Below are 25303 nucleotides of genomic sequence, written 5' to 3' on the forward strand. Positions count from 1 at the left end.
AAATTTCTTATTGTGTAAAACTTTTATTGTTTTTACCACTGGACCCAACGGGGTTATGAAAGGTATTTTAATGTTTCAGGTATTTGATGCGGCGGTGAGCATGTGTCATGGATATTCCTTACAAATAGGGTAGGCTGTGATCAGTAGGTATTGGGTTATGTAATGGGTTAAGATTTTGCTTTAATACGGGTGCGTTGAGGCAGGCTAGGTAAAAGAAGGTAATTAAGTCAAATATGTTTGTTTAGTTTTTAGTAAAAACATAGAAAGTAAATTGTATTGCTAACTGAGTATTTTTTATTGCAAAACGAGCTTATGAGACGCTTGAAATAAAATAAGAATTACTCTTACTATAAAGCAATTCTTATTTCCGAATACCTAGGCAAAAGAACAGTGTCCCTATGACTTAACATAGCTTTCCATCAGGAATGATTGTAGTTAAATATTTTCCAACCTTAAATTCAGCCTTTATGCATCAGTATTCCTTTTGGTCTTTTGTTGTCAAGTTTTGCCCCACCCGTTTGATAATATCGTACCTTCTAAATGTCGAGGCCTTACGCATAACCTTTTTGTCCCTTCCACCGTATAATCACATTGGACTACAGAATTCCCTTATCCACTTTACGACAGGCTGTTTTATTTTCATTTTATAATCTTGACGTTTTTACGAGATCTCGTATGTGATAAAAAGTAATTGTCCAATGACCTATTAGTATAGTTATATCTTTTAGTAATTAAAAACTTTTATATTAGTAATTAAACACTATTATATGAGTTATATATTTACAATAACAGCCCTCTTCTGCGGTACGCAAACAAAATCAATATCAGCAGCATTACCTCATAATAAAATGCTCAAATTAAATTGAATAAGTAACTAAAATTTACAAGCCTGAAAGTTTCTACATCTGTGTCTGTTTCTACGTCAATATGACGTATCTTTTTAACTGCATATGGTTCAAAGCCGAGGCTGTTCGAACAATTATATGTATGTGAGCCCATTAAAGCTTACCATCGATCGGTGTTCGCTTGTTTAAGATTCGGTAACGTATATTTAATAGCTAATTTCAAAGAGTAAGTTTTAGGGGGGATGAAACCTGTGTCTCAAACATGGAGAATAGGGTGGAATGGTCCTTACAGAGGACTGATCACCCGTCTGGCAATGGCAGGGGTCCCTTTATTAAATATATATATGCCTACGTACACTATTAAATAAATAAATAAATATACTACGACAATATACACATCGCCATCTAGCCCCAAAGTAAGCGTAGCTTGTGTTATGGGTACTGAGATAGGTGATGAATATTTTTTTTATGAATATAATACACATAAATACTTATAATATACAGATAAACATCCAGACACTGAAAAATATTCATGTTAATCACACAAACACTCTCCAGTTGTGGGAATCGAACCCACGGCCTTGGACTCAGAAAGCAGGGTCGCTGCCCACTGCGCCACTCGGCCGTCATATACTATATATATAAATATATATGTAAATATACCCTAGAGAGGTGAAAACAAACAAAAATATAAAAGAAGTAAATGAAAACCGAAAAAATACTTCACAGGCTTTAGAGGTACATTATTGTCTCTGAGACTTATCTGTGAAACAGAAGTTCCGTTACTGAGTAAACGTTACTCAAAAGCTAGTTTTTAAGTAAACGATATATTCTAACGCCATAGTTTTTAATGAAAGAAATCAAATGCAACTTGCCGTGTCACTTTACAAAGTACGCGTCAAGTAGCGTAGGTACTATGCACGTGTCGGTCTTGTATCTCCAATAGAGTTGTCAGAAGTAAACACTTAGAATGCTTGAATTGGTTTTAATGCTTCTTTTGATTTAATATTTTTGCTGGGTGATTCCTTATAAAGTATACTTGAACATTATTTCGTAACGTGGTTACACGTTGTATACAGAGGTAGGTGAAAACAAACAAAACTTTGAAAAGCTTTGTTGTAGCTTAGGGCGTGGTAACAAAGCCCGAAATATTTTGTACATAGAACTCAAACAATTCATCTTTATTTTCATTGCGGTGTCCATTACCAACAGAAGCGAAAACCTTACCAAACAGCGAATGTTTAGAAACTAATGTTGTAGTCAACAATTACGAGCTTTTGGAGATTAACTAAATTGACCCTTTCGAGTCTGCTACATAGTACCTAAATACATTTTGCTTACACAAGTGTGGTCAGCCGCACAAATGATATGAACTTACCTATTTAATATGGCATTGGGTGTTGTCATAGCATTAAAAAAAAAGGTTATTCACACAATAAATGGAAAACAAAACACGATCTTTGTCAGGTTTTTGAAGATTTTTTGCAACTTCAAAGTTGAAGACAAAAAAAGACTTCTATTATGTATCAATATTCGGATTTATAAGTTTTTCATCTGCATAGAATATTAGCTGGGTTTTCCTTCCCCAAGAATTAGATTTTCAAATGCAAGTTTTTTTTTTTTCACTGACAGGTAGCTCCATCGATTAACGCGTTCATAAAAGCAAAGAGACAAAGTCTTCTTATGAGTAACAAATAAATTTAGGTAATATATAGGTACTTCTATATTTACCGCAGAGAGTGTGGAAATTGCACTGCACAGCGACCTAGTAAAAGTACGAGCTCGTACATAGATACCTATGTAATATTATAACAAGCATATCACGCACAAACAAAGTAAACACAAACTTGCACTCGGTTTAAGCCGTGGTTTAAATTATACATCGAGGTGTTCCACTAAGTAAATTATGAGAATAAACAGAAGGACGTCATGATAGAATCTACTTTGTACACTACTGATAGTTTAACGTTAATAACTTAGTATAATAATTGAAGAGTCTCCAACCAGTTTATTTCATTAAATTCACCATAATCATCATTATTATCAAACCTTTACCGGCACACTACAATGCATAGATTTCCTTTTAGAATAAGAAGATTGAGGCCGCCTTCCAATACGCTAGCCAAGTGAGGTGGTCGAATTCACATGCCTTTGAGAACACTATGTAGAACTCTCAGGCAAGAAAATAGAAAGCATTGTGAAGAAACCTCCAACCTCGGAATGTTATTTTTCCACTGTAAAAGCTAGTGGTATTAAATTTTTTAAAACGCACATAAATCCAAAAAATTAGAGACTGGCACTTTGTACTCCCGAATGGGAAGCCAATTCTTACGCACTTGGCTATCATGACTTCTCCTATAAAATAAACTGCAATCAAAGTAATTGAAATTGGCTGTAACTAAACTCTTGAGAATTTTTATACGGCATTTCTTACTACCCGAAGTATATTGTAGTAATAAAAACTGAATTATCAGAATAGCTTGTAGTGATGTTAAATAATGAATTATTAAAGTTATTTTATGTTTACTGTACCTGTAAAGTCTATTAACCTAGAGCTATGTCCACCAGTGCTTTTTGTGTTTGAGATTATAATGATTATCCCCCTAAAAAGTTAATTTATAAAAGATAATAAGTTCTGAAGTAATTATGGGTTGATTGAGTATATATAATAATAAATATACTACGACAATACACACGTCGCCACCTAGCCCCAAATTAAGTGAATATTTTTATGAATTATATATACATAAATACTTAGAAAATACATATAAACACCCAGACACTGAAAAACAATTCTGCTCATCACACAAACATTTTCCAGCAGCGGGAATCGAAGCCACGGCCTTGGACTCAGAAAGCAGGGTCGCTGCCCACTGCGCCAATCGGGCGTCAAAATGCCGTATGGCCGTATAAGAGTTTAAAATTTTAAATTTATTTATTACATTATTCTTATTTGTGCATTTTTTTTATGTACTAGTCTTTAACTACTTGAATGTAGGATTATAATAATTTTACACCACATGTTCGTTCTCGCTCATGTTGTCCTAATCCTGAGGTTTCCTGGCAGGGATAGCTACTAAACGATAAAGCCTCCTTTGGTATTATACTTCCAGATTTGTTATTTATACAAAAAAACATTTCAATAAATACTAATACATAAAAAACTATACAAAAAATCACGAACAATCTACGGCGTCCGTCTTATTCACACTAAAGTACAATTTTATTTTGATTTCTATGCATAATAACGTTACACCTTCATCCCATAATCGAGAATACGCTTTCAAAGGTTTAAACCTCTAAATTGGACTTATTACATGCTTTAGTGCACCTAATAGAATAAACTCAAAGCGTAACTTGAATTGGTACGATTAATTTTTTTTATGTGAATGAATATGATAAAGCGTACGGCTACGATTCCTGTCATAAAATAGATAAGGGGATTTTAATCTTCCAATATCAACAAACGAATTTGACGGCCGAGTGACGCAGTGGGCAGCTGCCCTGCTTTCTGAGTCTAAGGTCGTGGGTTCGATTTCCACAACTTAAAAATGTTTGTGTGATGAACATGAATGTTTTTCAGTGTCTGGGTGTTTATCTGTATATTATAAGTATTTATGTGTATTCATTAAAAAATATTCATTAGCTAACTTAGTACACATAACACAAGCTACGCTTACTTTGGGGCTAGATGGCGATGTGTGTATTGTCGTAGTATATTTATTTATTTATTTATAATTATAATAAATTATCTTGTTGAATCCCTAGATTCAAATTATATTTAGAAATAAGCTGTGCCCTGCGGTTTAACCCGTACTTACGATTGGTTGCAGCGCAACCCTACCCTCCTCAATAAATGCGGCTTCGGTAACCACATTAAGGAAGAAGGAAATATTTATTCAATCTGACTGTTAGTACCAGATTTACAAACAATCCGTTAAGTTTAATAATATTAATGATAAATATTAAAGATAGCAATGCATTTTATAATCGACTGAGAAAATAATATACCTAAGGAAGTTATAATTCCCCATCAATTTAAACGTTCAATCATTTGATAATTTCAAGCAAATGACCGCCTCTGAGACTTATACTACAGTTTTACCTCACGTTTTATCCTTTTCATTCTCTATCATAGAATACTTCAAATAATCCGATAAAGTGCGACCTAGTACCAGCACCAAATATTAGTGAATTGTACTAAAATATGTTTGACTCGTATGCAATAGGGTAAGTAAATATTGTTTTAATGTGCTAGCGGCCACACCCTCATTAATATGACACGTTTGTGTAATTACAGGCACATAACTTAACATCTAAGCTACGCCTCGGTTTGATGGACACTTAAAGGCACGTTGCAGGACGTATTCCTTGCATGCACTACTCAATGTTGCCCTGTTTATAGACGATAGTTTTCCTCTTACCATCTGCTTGGTATTGTTAACTCAGTGAGTTCTTTTTCATCTTCAAATCGTCAAGAAAAGGAGAATAAACCAAGTAATCGAATAAAGAATTGTGAGTTACATTTGTAAAAAGTATTTATGGAATAATACTGGAATACTTTGGTATTAAATACAAAGTAAAGAATTTGGTAACAGGCAGGACACATAGCTCGTAGTACATAAGGGTACATTAGGTACCAAGACACTGGAGCTGCGGAAAAAGCAGCATCAACCACGCACTTCAAATCGTAACACAGCAATGCTTCGTGCCAGCAGAAACAAGCATGGCAGTAGTAAGTCCCCGGGCAGTGAGCTTATGAAATGAAAAAAAAATGAAAATACACTTTATTGTACACCTAACAGAAATGAAATTATAAACAAAAACTACACCTAATAAAATATAGGTACAATGGGCTATCGCTAAAGAGCGATAAGGCTGCCTATGTACATGCTCTGCCTATCTCTGCCAGGCAGCCCAACAAAGGAAAGGGAAAAAATAATACTTAAACTTTAGGGTTAGGTTGTACACAAGAAGCAGTTACCAAATATTATTATATCATACAAAGTACGTAAGCCTACAACAAAAAGAAAAATGACTCAGAAGCAAAAAAATAATGACTAATGAGGGTGAGCTTATAAGTAACATCTTAAATCAATGTCCCCGGGTGTGCTCTATCACAAGCTTTACTACTACCTACCTGCTTGCTTAATAATATTTATAATACAAACAAGAAAAAAACAGTACCTAATTATAATTCATTGTTGTTTTTAGCGAAATGTACAAATGGTATACATGTAGCCATGTAAACAAATTTCTGCTTACATAGAATAAAATGGCAAAGTGCAAAGCTCCTCAATGTCAAGAGCACAACGTAATGGCCTTAAAATAAAACAGCGTCGGTCGTTACACAACGCGAGTTATTTCCATAAAAATGGTGTGGGCGGGAGTTGTGGAAATTGGGTAGGACGGAATGGAATATACCGTTATTAAAGTTACATAATCTACCCAACAGATTTCGGAAAGTTTTAAAAAACTAAGCCAACTGTATTATGTATTTGTATTTCTTGTATTTGGAAATTTATATATAATAAATTGATAAAGCTGAAATTGAAGTTGAATTAATTAACGGTTGAGTTTGAAATTTGGAGTAATTGTTGCATTTTAAATAAAAATATCTCCACTGGAAATTATTAACATAAAATTATCAAACTATGCTAAACGATTTATTATTATTGTCTCAAGACAAAAGAAGAAATGTAAAGTAAATCTTTAAAAGTAGAGTTTTAAACGTAGTGATAATTCTGTCTTAAACTTGTTCTTGTCCCTAACCCCCTCGCAACATTTAAGATCGCCCGGAATTTAATCTAAAGTCACTCTTTACTTAGGGTCTATCCCGACGCCCGTAAAAATAATTAAGGACAACCTACTATTTTAACCTAGGTGCCGCTTAGCAAAGAATTGAAATTTACAGAATTTGGCAAAGAGGTAGCTTGCATCCCGGACATGAAAACTAAAAAAAAAAAATCAAAATTCATTTATTTCAAGTAGGTCTAACATAAGCACTGAAACGTCAAGTATGTCTGTTTGTAGTGACTCTACCACCGGTTCAGAAGGCAGATTCTACCGAAGAGAAACCGGCAAGAAACTCAGCAGTTGCTCTTTTCTAAACTGAGACTTCATAGCCCAGAAACACCAACACGGACTGTTCGAAGACTGCACTGAGGGATTTTGGACGAAAAGATGAACCCAGTTTCCCGAACGCTGCCCACCCGAGTGCCCATGAATGTACAAATAGGCAAGCCAGTGATTTTCTCACCCATAAACTCTAAGCAAAGCGGCCGGTTATACTTTTTGAACTTCTGTATAACCTTACGTATGTATATGGTACTAAAACCTTATCTGAAACCTTCTTGTTCGGAAGGCTGAAAGTTGTCGAACCTTAGAATTAGCGAGATGATGCGTAATGACTCTTGAGAACAACTTCGTTCTTGGTTGGCTCAGCAGCGAGATGGGTCTGAAGTCCTTCAGCATCAATGGTATTGTGATCTCTTTTGGATAACGGGACCTACACGCTGCTGTGCAATGCCTCTGGCGTGCTGCACTTGTGAATGGTGGAATTGATCAGAATTGAACCTATCACTGGCAAGTCAATGTATTCGTACATGAAGCTAGTATTACATCGCCTTAATGCCGTGAAAAAATTAGATCTGGATTTAAGAATGTTGTACTGCTGGACTTCTTATTGGCCATCACTCTCAAAGTTATCGGGTTGGTGGACTGTACCTACTCTAAACTTTGCAGTTTGTTCTCAAACATTTTTAAATAGATCTTTCGTTTATTTCAGAAAGTCTTTTCCAAGTACGGCGTTTGAATAAAAATGAGAGAATTAGTTTTAATCATCTTTTTCTGGACATGTTAAGTAACGCCTTTTTTAATAATGGTTTAGAAAACAACTACTATTACTTATAATAACGACGGAGTAATAATGTAAACTATTTTATTGGCGTGTGATATCAATAAAAATGAAATATATGAGTACAAAGTAATGACTCTGACTGCCTCGTTAGTCTAATGGTTCACATGTTGGCATATGGAACAAGAGGTCCTGGATTTGGAGATCCAAGAGTCCGATTGAAAATTCATAGCTATAGGGTTGGTATTGATAAGGTGGGGAAAAAGATCGCGCTACATCAACGGAGCTAACTGAAATTTCAATTTAAGCTGTGTTAGCACCACGTTAGCACTTATTTAACTTGTTCTACCAATAAAATATGCCAAAATAAAACTATCAATTAGGCATGATGTGACCAATTTGTAGCCAGCGAGTTTTAGTCGCTAACTATGTATCGCTAACTATATATATCTCATGAGAAATTTTACGGTCTCTCAGCGGGCGACGGAGAGAGCTCCGTGATCAAATTAAAGCTGAGGAGATTCGTAGAAAAACCAGATTAGTGACATAGTTCAAAGAGTCACGAAGCTAAAGTGGCAAAGGGCGGGCACATTGCTTAAGAACCGATGGACGTTCGGGCACCAAGTTGCTGTAATGGCGAGCACGCACCGGTAAACGCAGCGTTGGTAAACCTACAACGAGGTGGACGGATGACATCAAGCGAGTTGCAGGGGGTCGCTGGAAACGGGCGGCTCAGGACCGAGGATTTTGGAACTCCCTACAAAATACCTATGTCCAGCAGTGCACGTCAATCGGATGGTAGTTAGTAAATCTATGGTTATGACGGTAACTAATTAAGATTTCATTAATTAAATACGCTACTAAGGAATAATATTGCTATTAAAAATATCTGGACTGCATACGTGCGTCGAAAAACGGAAAGCAATTGAGTTTATACAAATAACAAACCACATTATGAGTTTTTACGTAGAATCTATTAAGTTCAACAGTTTCAATTTTGCGGCGTAAAATGCTAGTTCAGCGACACAAAATGAAAAAAACCGGTTCCGGTGACCTACTTTAACACCGAGATTAATCAACATTTTTGCGGCATGTACCTACAAATTGTTACGGCGTCGAGCGACGGATGGTTTAGCAATATAATTTACTATAAATAGTATAAAACTAGCCCGCCAACCCCCATTAGCCCGCTTTTAACTAAACACACCCGAACATCCTTCTCTATGGCACAGTCTGATATTATTAGTTTTTTTTATATCTCTTAGGAGAGAGTATATCGCACATAGACTCACAAAGCTGTAATGCGGATTTTAGCAATTATTATTACATGATAATGATATTAACCAGAAGGTTTTAAAATGATCTTCGAGACGAGCGTAGATAGGCAAAGCAAAATTCCGTGACTCAAGGCAGATACTGATAGCTTCTTAACGCAAAAAACCTTTTTACCTGGTACGGGAATCAAACGATCGTGATCCATAGTCATGCATCCTAACCACTATGCCAAAGAAACAGCCATACTTTGTTCCAGCAGACTCTAAATTGCATTTTCATATAATAAAAATAAATAACGTAGTCTACGTCGTAGACGTCCGCATGCTACGTGCTACGAATAGAGATTATTTTCGATAAATCCTGTACATTTCTTGCAATATATCCGGGTATATATTATCAATTAACTCCGGCTATAATATGGTACTTTTAACCGATTTATGAAAAGGTGGGGGTTCTCAATTGGGTGTATTTTTTACTTAAAAACTTTTTGGTAGTTATATAAATTGGTATTTCCACAAAATACAATATTTCTTTAAATTTTTTCCAAAAAAATTTTTGTTCTGCTCGCTGCGGAAATCAGCGCAGTGGGCCGCGACCCTGTTTTCTGAGCCCAAGGCTGTGGGTTCGATTCCCACTACTGGAAAATGTTTGTAAAATGTTTGTAAATGGCCATAAACTGAAAAATATTCATGTTTAACACATGAATATTTATCAGTTTATGGCCGTTTATCTGCATTTTATAAATATTTGACTATATTTTTCATAAAAATATCATCAACTTGATATATGTTTTGTCGCAGTAATATACTATTATTTATTATCTTCGCTGCTAGCGCTAGTATAAAAATCGGCTTACTTGATGTGTTTCGTATCCCCGTGCAATATGAAACGCAATAGATTATTGCCATCATCAAGGTCGAGCAAACCAAACGAAAATATAATTTTTTGATGTCAAAGCGGCAACTCGATGATGTTGTTCTTTTGTGGAACCAATCTTGGATGGTTATTAACTAAAGTTGGAAACAGGAGGAAGCGTGATGCAGATTTTATTAAATCTTAGCCTTAAGCCATCCAGCAATTTTAGCCTGTTGCTTCGATAACACTTTTGAAACCTCATTTCACCCCTTGAGATAGATTTCAGATTTGAGAGAATCCTTTTCTTATCGAAAGATAAAATACAAATCGAAACACTTACCCGTATTCTGAGCGAATGGCGCTGAGAGCACGTTAGCTGCACAGGCAAGTAACAAAGTTAATAGCAGCTTTGAAGCCATTTTAGTAGCTATCACCATCTGAAACAAGCAAACCGTGTTAAATTTTTGATTAGACAAATAGCACTACACACTGTAAATTAAAAAGTTATATACCATTACTTAAAATGGAGCAAACTAAAATCAGCACTGAGCTTTGTCATTAGAGCAAGTCATAACGCTGCCTTTGTAGCCATTTGCGATAAACTTGCTCTAAACATATCTGGTGAAGCTTCCTAGAACTAACAATTGAGTAAAGCAATAAAGTTTTTTATTGTATTAATGTGGTCGTGTAAACTATGGGCACGATGAAAATGAAGCGGCCGATTGACTCTACAATTTGGACGAACTTCATGGCGTATCGGTGAGTGAGGAGGTGGTTCGATTTTCTACATGGGAATTTATAATTTCTGTATTTTCGCTTCGGCCGTGGCCAGTACCACCCTTCCGACAAAGAAGTGCCGATGTCGCCTAGAAACCGATTAGAGGTATGGGTTAAATATAACTGCCATACTTCATACTGCTATACACCATCACTTACCACCGGGTGAGATTTCGTGAAGGGTTTGTAAAAAAAAAAAAAAAAATGAACAATTTCTTTTGCGGATATCTGTTTAAATTGCACCACAAATATAATGGAAATCTCCAGAAGATTGAAATGTAATTGGAAATAGTCAGTCGACCATGTTTCCTATCTAGACAGCAAATCTTAATTTAAATAAAAAAATTGAGAGGCAAAATGAAAATAAATTGTATGAAAATTCATTTCACGTACAGCGGATGGGAAATTTATGCCAACGATCGCTCCAGTAATAAAATAAATGACTATTTGATAGACCGTAAGCAAAATAATTTGTTAACACGTGTAAGCAACACAAAATAAAATATTTTGTCTACAAATATCCGATTACAAACATTTTTTAAATAATTTAAAGACTCTTTTGAAATATAAAGGCTATCCATGTAATTGACTACGTTACCAAGCTACCAAAAAGAAGACAGTCATAAACATTATAACTCCCCTTTGCTGGGCACAGGCCTCCTGTCTCATAGGAGATTGTAGCATAAGCCCACCACGCTGCCCCAATGCGAGTTGGTGGGCCAGTAGTTAACAGTTAAAACTGAAAAAGCCACAGCCCTAAATATCAGCTATAATTGTTAGTTTGTAAACGTTCACTTGTCAAGTGAACGTTTACAAACTAACAATTATTTAAGTATTTTATTGTGTACAAGATTAAAGCGGAGCGTCATGTAGCATGAGTCTTTTTTCATTTGTCATTGTCACGATTCATTTCACACACAGGACTACCGTAAGGTTATTTTAAAAACTAATTTATATTATTATTTATATTCATTCTTCAGTGTGGAAAATTTTAAAAGAAAAGTATCTATAATTGGTTAAGTACACGCACGAAAATAAACGAATTCAAAAAATTGTAAGTTACCTTTTTTTATTATTATTTAATATATTGAACATAAAGTTATTCTTACTTAAATTTAAATATTATCGAATAACTTTAATTATAACATTACTTAAACTATATTATATTAATCCTTGTATATTTTACCCTGGGAAAAGGGCCTGGTGGCTTGAGACACAGGTTTTAACTAGTTCAAGCATAATAACTGTGTAACAAAATAGCCCGTAAGCAACATTATATTGTACTTATACTTATAGGTAATGTGGAGAAATAAATAAATCATTCATTCTTCTTTCAGTAAATATTGAAATACATTTAAAGTTATAAATATCAACATATCAACAAGTTGGCGTGCACCTAATAGCTTGTATAATTTGCTCTAGATTCTGCGGTAACATCCAATGCTGGCGCTCTGGTGACCCAGTTCACCCCACCCTCGCCGGGTAAAACACCTCTGTTCCGTGTCCCGGTATACTTTTGCAATGGTTTCTGCTTGTACGCAATTATTGCGTGACAATCCTTGCATAGTGAAATATTCACAAACAATTCTCAGCTGCACATATCTTTTGTTTTATCATATCTATATTATTTAGGTTTTTAAATACGTTACAGTCAGTAACGCTGTGCATTGAATAGCCTCATCTGGCGACAGGTGGCCTATTTATTATTTGCTCCAGGAATCAAGATCAACCTGGCATTTGAGTGCGTAAAAAACAGAAAGTTTCTTGGCGAAATTGAATTACATGTTTAAATTTTTAAGTTAGTTATAAGTTAACTACATATGGCTTAGTAATATTTTGATTTTACAGACGTGTACACTTACGCTCTATCATTTTCAACTTGCGTCTTGAACTGGCAAATCTCTCACACATAATTGTGTAGCTATTTTTATTAAAACAAATACAGAGAGAGGATCAAGCAAATTAAACGGACTTAAGGCTAAATGAGAACCGACCCTTAATAGGTCTTCGCATTCACCTAAAGCTACGGGTACATGCAAGGAGAAAATAAAAGCGCAAAAGCTTCATATATCTTTCTTCAGAATTATAAGAAACCCTGATATTTATATTAGATTTATTCCTAATAAAGATAATGTATTATTAGTTTATTATGATTACATACTTAAATAAAAACGTGAGACTAACACTTCGGAACCTGAATAATGACCTTCTTTTATCAAATGACATTGATGAGGGTATCATAATAGTAGGTTAACCGTTATGCAGTGTTTTTATGAACTGGGACAGTACGGACATTTTATTAGGTTATACCATACAGGAAAACTGTCTTAGGAACCTGTAGCTCTCTCTTTGTGAAAACAATGTTGGCATAGGAAATTATTTACACAAGCGCCTATCTAATTTTTTTGATTAAACTCTGGTCCTCACATATAACTGAGGCTTCGGTCGTGGCTAGTTATAACTATCGACAAAGACGTGCCACTATGCGATTTAGCGTTCCGGTACGATTTTGCGTAGAAACCAATAAGGGGCATGGTTTAAATATAACTGGCATACCTACTACCTAACAGGTAAGCCCGCCACCATCTTAGACTGCATCATAACTTACTATCAGATAAGATTGCAGTCAAGGGCTAGACTTTCAGAATGATATCCTTAAAACATCTGACCTTTTTACAGTGTCTACGGTAAACAAAATTAGAAGTTTACAAATCGTATGAACTATGACTATGTCAAAAAGTACATATATTTTTAATATGTTGCCTACAACATTTCATTATGTAACCTCGTATTTTTAGGCCACAGTGAAAAAAGTTTTCTATGTAGTTTTATTTTTTATTTTCCCATTCTCATTGTTATAATTTCCAGCGCTCGTTTCGTTCCACTTCAGATTGCTAAGTGGAAACTTTACGTTTTATTATGACAATAACCACATAGCGGACGAGGGAAGAATAGATCGCTACTCTTACAGCCTTGCTTAAAGTAGAGATGAAGAGCTCTTACTAGTTGATGGCCAGCAATGCAATTTTTTTCTCTATTCTCGAAACTTCTATATTTAGTTTAAAATATTTTTAAACATTCTTTAACGAGTTATCTATTTTAAGAAAATCAATTTTTTATCGTATATGGCTAAAATACAAGCCTGCATATTAAAACTAAAAAAAAAAAGTGTAATTCTGTTGGGACAAATATCTCCTAATTAATCTCATTTTGCTGGTGACTGGTCTAAAACTAGAGCCTAGCCTTTTCTATGAATAACGTAGTGAAATGGATTATGAAGGTATTATTTACTTGGTTAAGGTTAGGTAGTTGCATTTACTTTCTTGATTTCTTTTGTCATAGAAAGGCTTGGTTTTAGATTCATATTTAACATTGCCCCAGTGAATTATTAAGTCGGTTCTTTGCGATCGTCTCTTCTACTTTTATTTGTAAAAAGCTTGACTTTCGGGCAAAAACATTCTTTGAATAATGTAGAGCAGACATACATTTTGAATCATAGCGTCTAGGTCCTTGTTACGGCTGTCACCTTGGTAGTGTACGTGTGCGTAGCAAAATTCATTGAGTTAGTAGTGTTTCTCGGGACTTTTATATGTTTTGCCAGGATACATATCTCAGTATCTAGTAATATTTTCAAGGGTGTGTTAAGTCTACCAATCCGCACTAGGCCAGCGTGGTGGATTACGGCCTAAACCCTTCTCATTCTGAGAGCACGACCCATACCCTGTAATTGGTCGTAATGGGTGGATGATGACGACGATGATGATCTATGGAGTAATCCTAGTCGTAGTCTAATACCTCTCATCATCATGTAAATAATGTCATGTCAAAAATACATCATCGTCTTAACGCTCACAGGTGTACCGTGGACATAGTACGTTTTTGAAGATAGTGTAAATTTTCCCGTCATATGCTTTCTGTACTCATAAGAGTACCTCTCCCTGCGACGAGTTTAATATCGCTTAGAGTCATTGATGCTGCATTGTCCTGTGCGTGATCACCATACCAAAATTTTCTCTACGCGTTCAAATTTGTGTCAAAGATTTAACAAGTGAAGCCATGATTAATTAACTCAGCATGGCATCAACTTTGAAATAGGTGTATCTGGGCCAATAATAATGAGCTTACATATATAAAGATAAAAAGAATCCATAAAAAGGCGACGATTTATGGGTATTAGGTCGTCAAAAGCATCCAAACTCGTACCATATTACTTACGCCAAAATTTGATACGATAAATCCGGTCATATTTATTTTAGTTCAGTCATGTCAATAAATAAAAGATTGTACCTAGTCAGTAAGTTAGTTGAATACACTGGATTTACAAAACAACAATTTTTAAAATAAGTTGGTAGTTAGTAGCAAGTTTAAACACTAAAATACAGGGTATGTGTCGATGTATAAGCTTGCATTAGGTTTCGCCTAAAAGAGATAAGATACCCTATACCATGCGCGAATAAAATTATGTAAAGCATTCCTGTTTATGCACGCCGCCCTCTAGAGCCCTTTTCCAGAATGAAAAATCTAGATACCGGCGAGCGAAGGAGCTACTTGTATTTACTATATTTCAGACTAAAGAATGTCAGCCACTCCGTATAAGTAAAATTTCTGGTATCCCGTTAGGATAAGAAATTCTCCCGCTGTACATACAAAAGTCATAATATCTTATTTATAGATAGAAATTAGATATTGTGTTTAAATAATTTTCTACAAACTTTTATCCCCTTTTTCACTCTTCGGGGTTGAATTTTATAAAATCTGTTTAAATAACTTTGACTATTGAAGGACTCTTACACAAACTTTCAACTTCGTCTCTATTTAACCTGATTTGGTAGTATTGAAATACTACAGTGAAAAAAGTGTTTCTTATTTCAGCTTAATCAGCATTTTAGTATTCTTTGGCAGGTACCTACTGTCATGGTGCTGCAACATAGAACTTCGGTGATGATAACGATTATTTTAATTGTTTGTTTTATTTTTTTCTCTTCTTTTTATAATTGTTGCGCCAATAACAGTTGTGGTCAATAAAGCCTATTAACATATATATTTTTTTTCAACCAAAAGCTCAAATAACTATATAACGTTTAAAATTACAGACTCTCATACAATTCTTCTAGCCGAAGACTTTAAAATACACGTAGTACTCTTCTAGAGGACTCAAAAAATATTAACTCATTTCAAATTTCTACTTTCAGCCGTTTGGGCTGTAAATGGTCTATCAGTCAGTCAGTTAGTTATACAAGTTAGTCTCAGTGCTTGCCTAAGTTTTTAAAACGTGTCTGTCTGCGTACCGGTTTGCCTATATTAATATTTGAAGAGCTTCCTAGATTTCCCCAAGATCCCTCCTAAATATCTTCACCAAATCGGCGGAGTAATCAAGTAACAAATATACCAAAAAACCTACAATCAAATTAAGTACCTTTTTTTTTACGTCGATAAAAAATATGACATTTAAGTAGTCTACTAAAATTAGTGATATTAATGAGAGTACCTGTACAGTAATCTTATAAGCCACTTAGTCTCAGGCAGATTTGTTTTTAAAAAGCTTGTTCATTCCGAGCGTCAAGGAGATTAGTGGACTTTAATCCAAGACAAAGTACGTTCCTACGTTATTCTACTTTTTCAATCGGCTTATAGAAGCTAATTGAAAAAGCGAATAAGCGCATCGCATAACAAGACCAACGAAAAGCGTTTCTCGTATCACACGTGCCTTGCGGTCATGGATGTATGTACTTGCTTAGAATATGTCAAATGAGAAATGATCTGGTAGTTTTAGATCGTCTCATTGGTAAAGTAGTTTCAATTAAAAAGGCTAGAAGCCAAAGTCAGTTTATATCTTTGATAATAAATTGTTGTTTGTTTATAATTGACAGTTGAAAAAGTTGTGTATTAATAATTAACACTGGGCTATAATTGTGTCTCGAACATAAGATAGAACAGAATACTTGAACGAGTTTAATTTTTAAACTCATTTTAGACCGGTCAGAACTGGTCTAACCGTACTAAAATGCGTATCACGTTCTGATGATGTCATCCAAATTTTTTCGCAATCGCCAGCATATTAAATATAATAGTATTTACCACGTAAAACAAACTCAAACTGACGCGTTCTGCGGCAATATTCGATCTTCGAATCTTGCTCTACATTTTTCATTTATTTTTCTGCCCTTATTCCACAATATTAATTTTCAATTCCACAATTTTAGTAAGATTGGCATAATATTTCTTCGTCAAACATGAACAAAACAATCAACACGAAAATTCTGTCTGCTTTGTTTTGATTTTGGTTTTTTTTACTGCCGACTCTCCGTAAAAATGCTCTCAATTTTCTAACATTGTATAAAGATATATACTCTTAATATAGAATGTTGCTTTATATCCATAAATAAACTCTCGAAGTTAAATGCAAAATAACCGAAATACAAAGTCGAAATCGCAATTATTTATAGCCCTCGGTAAAAGGGTGAATCTATATATTCTGCGCTAGCTAGTTCGAGTCCGCTTAAATACAACGTGGACTATAAAATAAGATTAATGTACAACTTCAATCTCTATTAAGCAGCAGGCAATCTCCGGCCGACAACCGGTGCCTTGTAGCAAGAATGTTCCAATGTCATTCATCTCTTCGATTTCCTTGCTACAGAAAGGAAATTTCAATCTCTGTGCACTCGGAGATTGTTCTGAAACATGTTCGTTTCAGAGACATATAATCATAATAAAGTCGGTACTACACTACAGATAAAAGCGCTTAACCAATATAATAGATTCAACAGTAACGTAGGTCTAATTTCAAGAAAGAAGTAAGTCGCCAACAGCGGCGTGCACTTCATACATGCACAAAAGCACTGCAAACCCAAATCATTTGATATAAGTCGTATTGGAGGGGAATTTTTCCATTTTATGCCATGTACCTGCATATACCATATGCATACCCTGGTCAAAAACCCTGTGCACGGCACTGTTCACCGAAACCTCGGATAGTCAGCGTTCTAAAAGACCAGAATTTTTGAGCAGTGCGTTTCTCAGTTATTTTTTGTTCAGAAACGTGATCGCTAACCTCTTATCAAAAAGCTCAGAGTGTGTACTCTGTTAGAAGGAGCGGTGCGAGCGGTGAAAATCAGATATTAATTATTTATTTATCAAACAATACGTTTAATAACTGTGTAAGTATTTAAAAATTAAGAGTTTGAGAAGCTTGCACGTATTTTCACAGTATTCTATGAGAGAGGGGATCGATAGAAGAGGCAAAGTTATATAACTCAAGGAGTTGCAAAGCCGCTAGTGGACCTCACAGATTTTTATAGTTGTTACCATAGTTAAATAACTTTAAAAAAATAATATGAAAATACGAATATCGAAGTACCGATATTGATATTAGAACGTTAAACGTATTGAGTTTACTTTGTTTGAAAGTTTCTTTAAAAGACCGCATTAGCGACGTTAACCGTAACCTACTTTAGACTAGATAGATAAAATAACAACATTGAAGCAAAAGAAAACGTTGGAAGCTCTTCCGATGTTAAAGTTAGCGCCAATGGGAACTTGCCGTTTATTTTCATTTAGCTTTGATACTACTATTTTTATATAACATTGTTATTCTTTTTTTATATTAGGAATCACCATTATATCAACCCATTAACGGCACATTACAGGGCACGGGTCTCCTCTGAAAATGAGAAGGGTCTAGGCCGTAGTCCACCAAGCTGGCCAATGCGAATTGGAGGACTTCACACGCCTTTAAGAACATTCTGAAGAACTCTCAGGCATGCAGGACGTTTATGCATCACGACGTTTTCCTTCACCGTTACAGCAAGTGATATTTAAAAGATTAAAATGCACATATCTTGCAGATTAAAAGTTAGAGGTGCGTGTTGGGATTCGAACTCAGCCCCCCGAAAGTGAAGCCAATGTCCTAACCACTAATCTATCACTGCCTAAGGAAATATTCCGTAATCTGAACCAGACACTAAGTAACAATCTACTGAGGTAACCTAAGTGTGTAGAGCCTGCATTGAAGTAGATTGAAAACTAAAGCTCAGGTTGCTGTAATGTCCAGAAGAAATCTACTTGGGATCCCTAGCATTATTCCTGGAACCTAGGTCTACTTTGGATCCCACCATCATTCCTGGAACCTGTGCGGCCTGCTAAGCTACTGGAACGAGCTTATATGGCTGTAGTAGGCGAACACGTGTACAACCAGCATGGATGCTTCCATGCGGAAAATGAAGAGAAGGAGTAAACAATAACTAACTGTGACACAATTATTAAAAGATTCACAACTAATCAGTTTTTAATTTTAAATTATTTTTTAATGCGACCCGAGAGATTTTCCTACCGAACGAAACTTGTTATTAAAACTTGTTAAGTTACTCGTAATATATTTTACCGCGTCGAGCCAATCGTCAACAGAGAAAGGATGTTATTTATTTTGTCAGTTCTAATTACAGACTTGGCTGTAATAACCTAGCAAGATTAGTTTATATAATGCTGAGTTAAGATGTTTCTTGTTTACCTTCACATTAATCGAATATTAACCCCTTAGGAATAGAAACAGATTTGCTCCTAATCTCAGTAGGATAGAGTCAGGGTTATGGCCTTATATACACAACATACCAGTAGAGAAAATAAACATCTATCAAATATTAATTCCAGTGTCAAGATAGATAATAAACAAATAAACCGCAATAAAATAATATTGCAATTATAAATTGAGATATCAACTATCTATCTTTTGAGTTTGAACAAAACACACGTTTAAAAAAAGTTAAAATCGGTTCAGTAGTTTGTCAAGATGTCCGGTTGTAGGAATGGAGTTCATACCGGACAAACCTACAACCGGACATCTTGACAAACTACTGAACCGATTTTAACACACGTTTAAAAAAAGTTAAAATCGGTTCAGTAGTTTGTCAAGATGTCCGGTTGTAGGTTTGTCCGGTATGAACTCCATTCCTACAACCGGACATCTTGACAAACTACTGAACCGATTTTAACTTTTTTTAAACGTGTGTTTTGTTCAAACTCAAAAGATAGATAGTTGATATCTCAATTTATAATTGCAATATTATTTTATTGCGGTTTATTTGTATATTATCTAACAGTCAGAGTCATATATATTATAGAATAGAATAGAGAAACATTATTGCAACACAACACAATAGGAAAAACACAAGGAAAACAGCAATAGTATTTAGTGCTAGGGTGCAAAGGCGGCCTTATCACTAACAGTGATCTTTTAAAGGCAACCTGAGCGTGCGAAGAGCGTTGCGATAAAAAGGTAGAAAGTGTAACCATCATAACATCATGGTTAGTTTGCATTGTGTAAGTGTCTAATAGATAGCGGTATTAATATTCTAAACACGAAACGGTGTTTGTTTGTCCTTGCTTCACACCCTAACTAGATTATTCCGCCCAATCACCTTGATTTTTGGCATAGAGTGTTCAAAGACACATACACATACACGCACGGATTTTAGTCATGCTATTGTTAAAGTGCACTAGATATTATCTCAATGATTGATGAATGATGAATTGATGAATGTTTGAGAATGCACTGGCCTCTAAGATACGGGGGTTAGGATTCCAAAGATTTATCGTATTGAGTTTTTTTAATAAATATTTTCTATTCTATTTTCCTTTGTTTTCTAAAAGACGGAGAGTAACATATGCTCTTTTTTTCCAGGAAAACTATCGGTTCCCAGGGGATTTGTAAAAGACCGTCATAGACGCGGTCAAAGAACGCGGAAATTATTAAGTTCTTAACAATTAAGCAATAGCAAATTAAACTTAATTTTCATAATGATTACCTAATGCACATTATTAGATTATAATGAGCTTTACCATATATCTAGCAAAATGGTTGTGTTGCACACGATTAAGTAAAATTTTGTCGATAGAAAATAATAATAAAATTATCACTAACTACTAACATATGTAGATTGTAGATATTAAACAGTTATGATATTAACAGACACAGTTTTCCTAGGAGTTACCTTGGATTGTAAGCTACAGTGGGGTGCCCATATCGAGACACTAGCGGGTAAGCTCAGCTCAGCTGCTTATGCCTTCAGAAAATTAGACAGTTAACAGATGTTGAAACTGCTAGGCTTGTTTATTTTGCGTACTTTCATAGTGTAATGTCGTATGGGATCTTGTTATGGGGCAGAGCTGCTGATATAGAAACTATATTTATAATACAGAAAAGAGCTGTGCGATCGATATATAAACTTAGATCACGCGAATCCCTTCGTACCAAATTTAAAGAAATAGGTATACTTACAGTAGCCTCGCAATATATTTATAATAATATTATCTTTATTAAACAAAACATGAGTAATTATAAACAAAAAGTCGATATAAACAGTCGACTAACTAGAAACGGACATAAATTAGCGATATCTGCATATCGTCTGCAAAAGTACAGAAATCCTTTGTGGGGATGGGTATATGCTTTTATAACATGATACCGAAGGTAATATTAGATCTACCTTTACCTAAGTTTAAGCAATATATTAAAACACATTTAATAAATCGTGGTTACTACATGATTGATGAATTCCTAAACGACAAGGCTGCTTGGAAGCAGGCCACTCCGCTCCCATCTCTCACAAAACAGAAAAATTCTAAAGATTGTTAAACTTTAAAATGATGTTGGAAAAGAGCATCCGCTGAGTTTCTTGCCGGCTCTTCTCAGTGGAATCTGCCTTCCGAACCGGTGGTAGAGTCACTACAAACAGTCTTGACGTTTCATAAGTGCTTATTAATTAGGCCTACTTGAAATAAATAAATTTTGAAAAATTTTGAATGTGAATTTGAAATTTGAATTTGAATAAAGATGTAGAAATGGAAAAGTACGCGGAGGGCATTTTCAATCGGCAAAGCGGCAAATCGATCCAGTGAAGTCACGTTCTTAATGAAAAATTCGAATACCATAACATTACTGTAACGCTTTAGTTAACCTTTTATATTTATATACGACTTAAATCTTAAACCCTTTCAGTCCCTTAATTCACCCCCTGTCAAAATGTATTTGGTTAGAATTAATTAATTTTAGGGCCCAGTGCACAGCGTCTTTATCCTGTCCACTCTGTTTCATCTCAGAGAGGTAAATTATAATTACTGAACACAAATATTGTTGCCTCGATCGAGGCACGTTGTAAAACAACTAATTAATTTTATTAATTGGCTTTCCTATATATAAATTGAACGATTCCCACGCGTTAAATTTATATTACGTAGGTAAACAAAGTAATTTCATACGGAAATGTTAATTAAATTTTAATAACTTTTGGTTCACCGAAGTTAGTCCCCACGTTTTAGAAAAAACAAGTATGTAATATTTTGAATTGTACATACCTACTTATTTAATAGCCTTTAATATAATCGGTCTAAAACCGGGTTTTAAAGATGTGTGTGTGTTTTATTTGGTTAGTTTATTTGTTTGTTACATATATTCGGCTCAAATGCTGCATCAAATTTGACACGGGCATAGCTCGCATCCCGAACACAGACAGGATATTACTTTTCATCCCGGGTAAACATAGGTAACATATACCTACTACAAAATAACTTAAACTTCCTTTGCGTAGTATTGTAAAGGAATATGATGCATAACTTTTCTTTATGTGATTTGGAAATATTTTCCAATAATTGTCCTAAACGAACTATAGAAATTAATTTCTACTCTTCTTTTCCTAGCTATTTTTATTATTCCGGTAACCAATAATTATTTTAAATTTTAATTAAAAAATAAATTAAACTGAAAAGTTAGTTTATGTGCCTACATCATCGGCCCACGTAGATTGTCTATAAAAAAAGATACGACTGAATAGGCTGTATCAATGGTCAGGTCAATGATCTTTGTCTTCCGTGCAGGAGACGAAATTAATTTACGCTAAAATGTAATATTTTTGAAAGGCCTTAAAGGAATTGAATCCATGGCCGTGAAATAAATAAAAAACAAAAAAAAGACACAACGAAAACACCAACACAAAAAAATAGTAAAGTATGAGATGAGAAGCTATTCCGGCTTCTCTTGTTGAAGTACTTTACCATCCGTGGTAAAGTAATGAGGTGTTTTCTCCCGCAGTTTAGTAATCTTAATTTAAACACGCAAATTTTTGGAAAATGAAATATCACTATACGGTACTGAACTAGCTTCGGCCACGTATATCGCAGTCTGTAGCAGTACCTACAGACGATAAAAGCATTTATTTGGCTGTCTCAAAATAACATTTTGTAGTAGGTATATGTTACCTATGTTTGACTTTATCGTCGTTAACCTAGAACCGATTTGCACGCTATTTACCAGGTCCAGTTTTATTTCCAAACTATGTTATTCGCGGCCGGGCGGTCCGCTGCATTTTTCGTGCTTTTTGCGTTTCTATACCCGTCGCAACTTCTAAGCGATAGGTTCAATTTGAATAACTTAAAAAGGAATTTGCAGGTATATAATCAAAAATTATATTTTTTAAACTATTTATTTGGATAAGGATTAATATCATGATAGGAATGTCAAAATCTTACGATTATACCCGTGTTTAGGAAGAAAAATTATAAAAAAGCCGTTATTGTGACTTAACCATAACAGTTAGACATATAGCCTCGTGGATTCTTTTGTAGATAATCACGATTACTTTAAAGATGTAGACCATTTTTTTTATGTATCATCAATCATTTTCGCTGCGTACGCCAGTAAAACTCTAAGTCGGTATGACATATTTAGAAAACATCGTTATATTTCAACCAATTTACAGAAAACCATAGTAAAATATACACACACACCCATTCTCACAAACTTTTGCATTTATAATATTAGTAGGATGGTACGCATGCATTCGATCGTTGTCCCATATGCCTTGCGACTCGCTGTTATCTGTGAAGAATTATGTCCTTATCTCCGACAATATTTATCAAATCTTCATTAAAATTATACAATACATGATTGATAGTATACACTTTCATTAAAAGAATTATTAAAATCGGTTCAAATTTAACGGAGCTATGAAGTAAAATTGATAAAAATTTTCATCTCAAATTTTCCGGGAGAAGCTTATTATTTATCGGGATAAAAAGTAGCCCATATGTTGCCCCGGGTTTTGAAGCCAGTTTTGAAATGTAAAAGTGAGCTATTAGATACCGTCTTATGTTGGAATAAAAGGAATAACTTAATATCAGACGATTTTAGAACGCATGGGCTCAAAGTTGGTAGTAGAAAATGTAGACGCCAAAGGAAGTAGTAAAGCAAAGCAAGCAGTTTCATGACGTTATTTTCTAGCAAATCCGTGCCGTAAAACCCAAATCTCTAAATAGAAGAGTTAAGGTGAGATCTAGCCTATGTTATTCACTTAAGTTGGTACTTGGCTTGAACTACAATATACCTTGACTGTTTTACGGTAGGTATATGGGACTAATTGCTTATGTAGATACCTTCTACTAAATAGTCAGAACTTAATTTTAGATTGGGCACATTCTTGAGCCAAAATAAAATTAAGTCACCCGATAACTCGTATTATTTATTTGGTTGACGATTCCTGCTATCAATTTTATCCGTATCTTTCATCTACTTACTTCAAGTTAATATTTGGCTTGAGCTTCATTAAGGAGAGATTAAGACAAAAGATACAGTTTCCAGGTAGGTATATTCGTAGATACCTTTTAAACTACCCTAACAAAAGTCCACTGCTAGACTAAAGGCCTCTCCGGGCGGGAGAATTTGCCCTTAATCACCACGCTGAGAAGACGGTTTGGTGATCGCAGTAGATGGTAGTAAGTAGTACTCAGAATACGCTGCTGCCCAAACCCCGAGAAAACGACCTCAATAGTTGTAATAGGTAAAAACCTACTTCTAAGTTATCCCAAACTTCATTTAAGATTAGTCACATTCTTGAGCTTGAATATTAATTAAATTAACCGATAACTATGTGTTGATGATTTTGTGTTATCAAATTTATTAAATTACGTTAAAAAAATCTTCTGTTAAGTTGGCACAATAAATTCGCTTTCGCGAAAGTGACTGCTAATTTAATTTAACTCCCGGCATAACTACAATATGGACTTAATAATTCTGCGTTCTATTCAATGTAATGTACCTACCTACGTCACCGATTCAAGACAGGATTCTGTATGTAAAATAGATATATTTCGAACGTCGGCAAGTAAAAAGGTTTAATAAATAAAAATGTTGTTAATTGTATCAACTTACCTTTTCCCGCGTTCACTATGCTGAAAGTTCTGGTCTTGCAGCGAACGTCCACAGTGTAATAGAGCGAACCGCGTTGTCTCACCCCCTTTCTAAATGCGATGTAGAAAATGGCGATAGCGCATGCGTCTACACCCTATGACGTCAATGGTTTCGTTCACTAATACAGGTGTCTGAATTCAGAAAAATACCGCAGAGCTCATCGCCTGGACTGCATTTTGAAACCAAACAATACTCGAGAAACCGCACTACAAGGATATGTTTACACACACCTATCTAGCTACCTATATACCTTATTCTTTCCATCTCAATTTACCGATAGGTACGTAGCTACTTCGCACTGTATTCAATCGTCTCTAGTAGGCGTGACCTACAAAGTTGATGTCAGTAGTGTGCACAGGATTGTACAAAATTGACAACCATTCACCATTACGGGTTATGTAATTCTTTAGGGTGGATAGGCAGTAGGTTTATAATTCATGTATAAACTGCACACAC

The 25303-nt window shown here is 34.9% G+C and overlaps 1 protein-coding gene across 1 annotated transcript in view; it reads right to left on the reverse strand.

Annotated features, from left to right (window-relative positions):
• Positions 1-25303, reverse strand: part of LOC120626586 — a 60406-nt gene extending 35103 nt beyond the window's left edge. Inside the window, exons 1-2 of the mRNA XM_039894139.1 lie at positions 24809-25303; positions 10172-10268 (exon numbers count right to left, since the gene is read on the reverse strand). Of these exons, the coding sequence (XP_039750073.1) occupies positions 10172-10268 (97 nt within the window). The 5' untranslated portion in view covers positions 24809-25303. The remainder of the gene's footprint in view (positions 1-10171; positions 10269-24808) is intronic.

This window comes from Pararge aegeria, chromosome 9 (genome assembly GCF_905163445.1).
Source record: "Pararge aegeria chromosome 9, ilParAegt1.1, whole genome shotgun sequence".
Classification (NCBI taxonomy): domain Eukaryota; kingdom Metazoa; phylum Arthropoda; class Insecta; order Lepidoptera; family Nymphalidae; genus Pararge; species Pararge aegeria.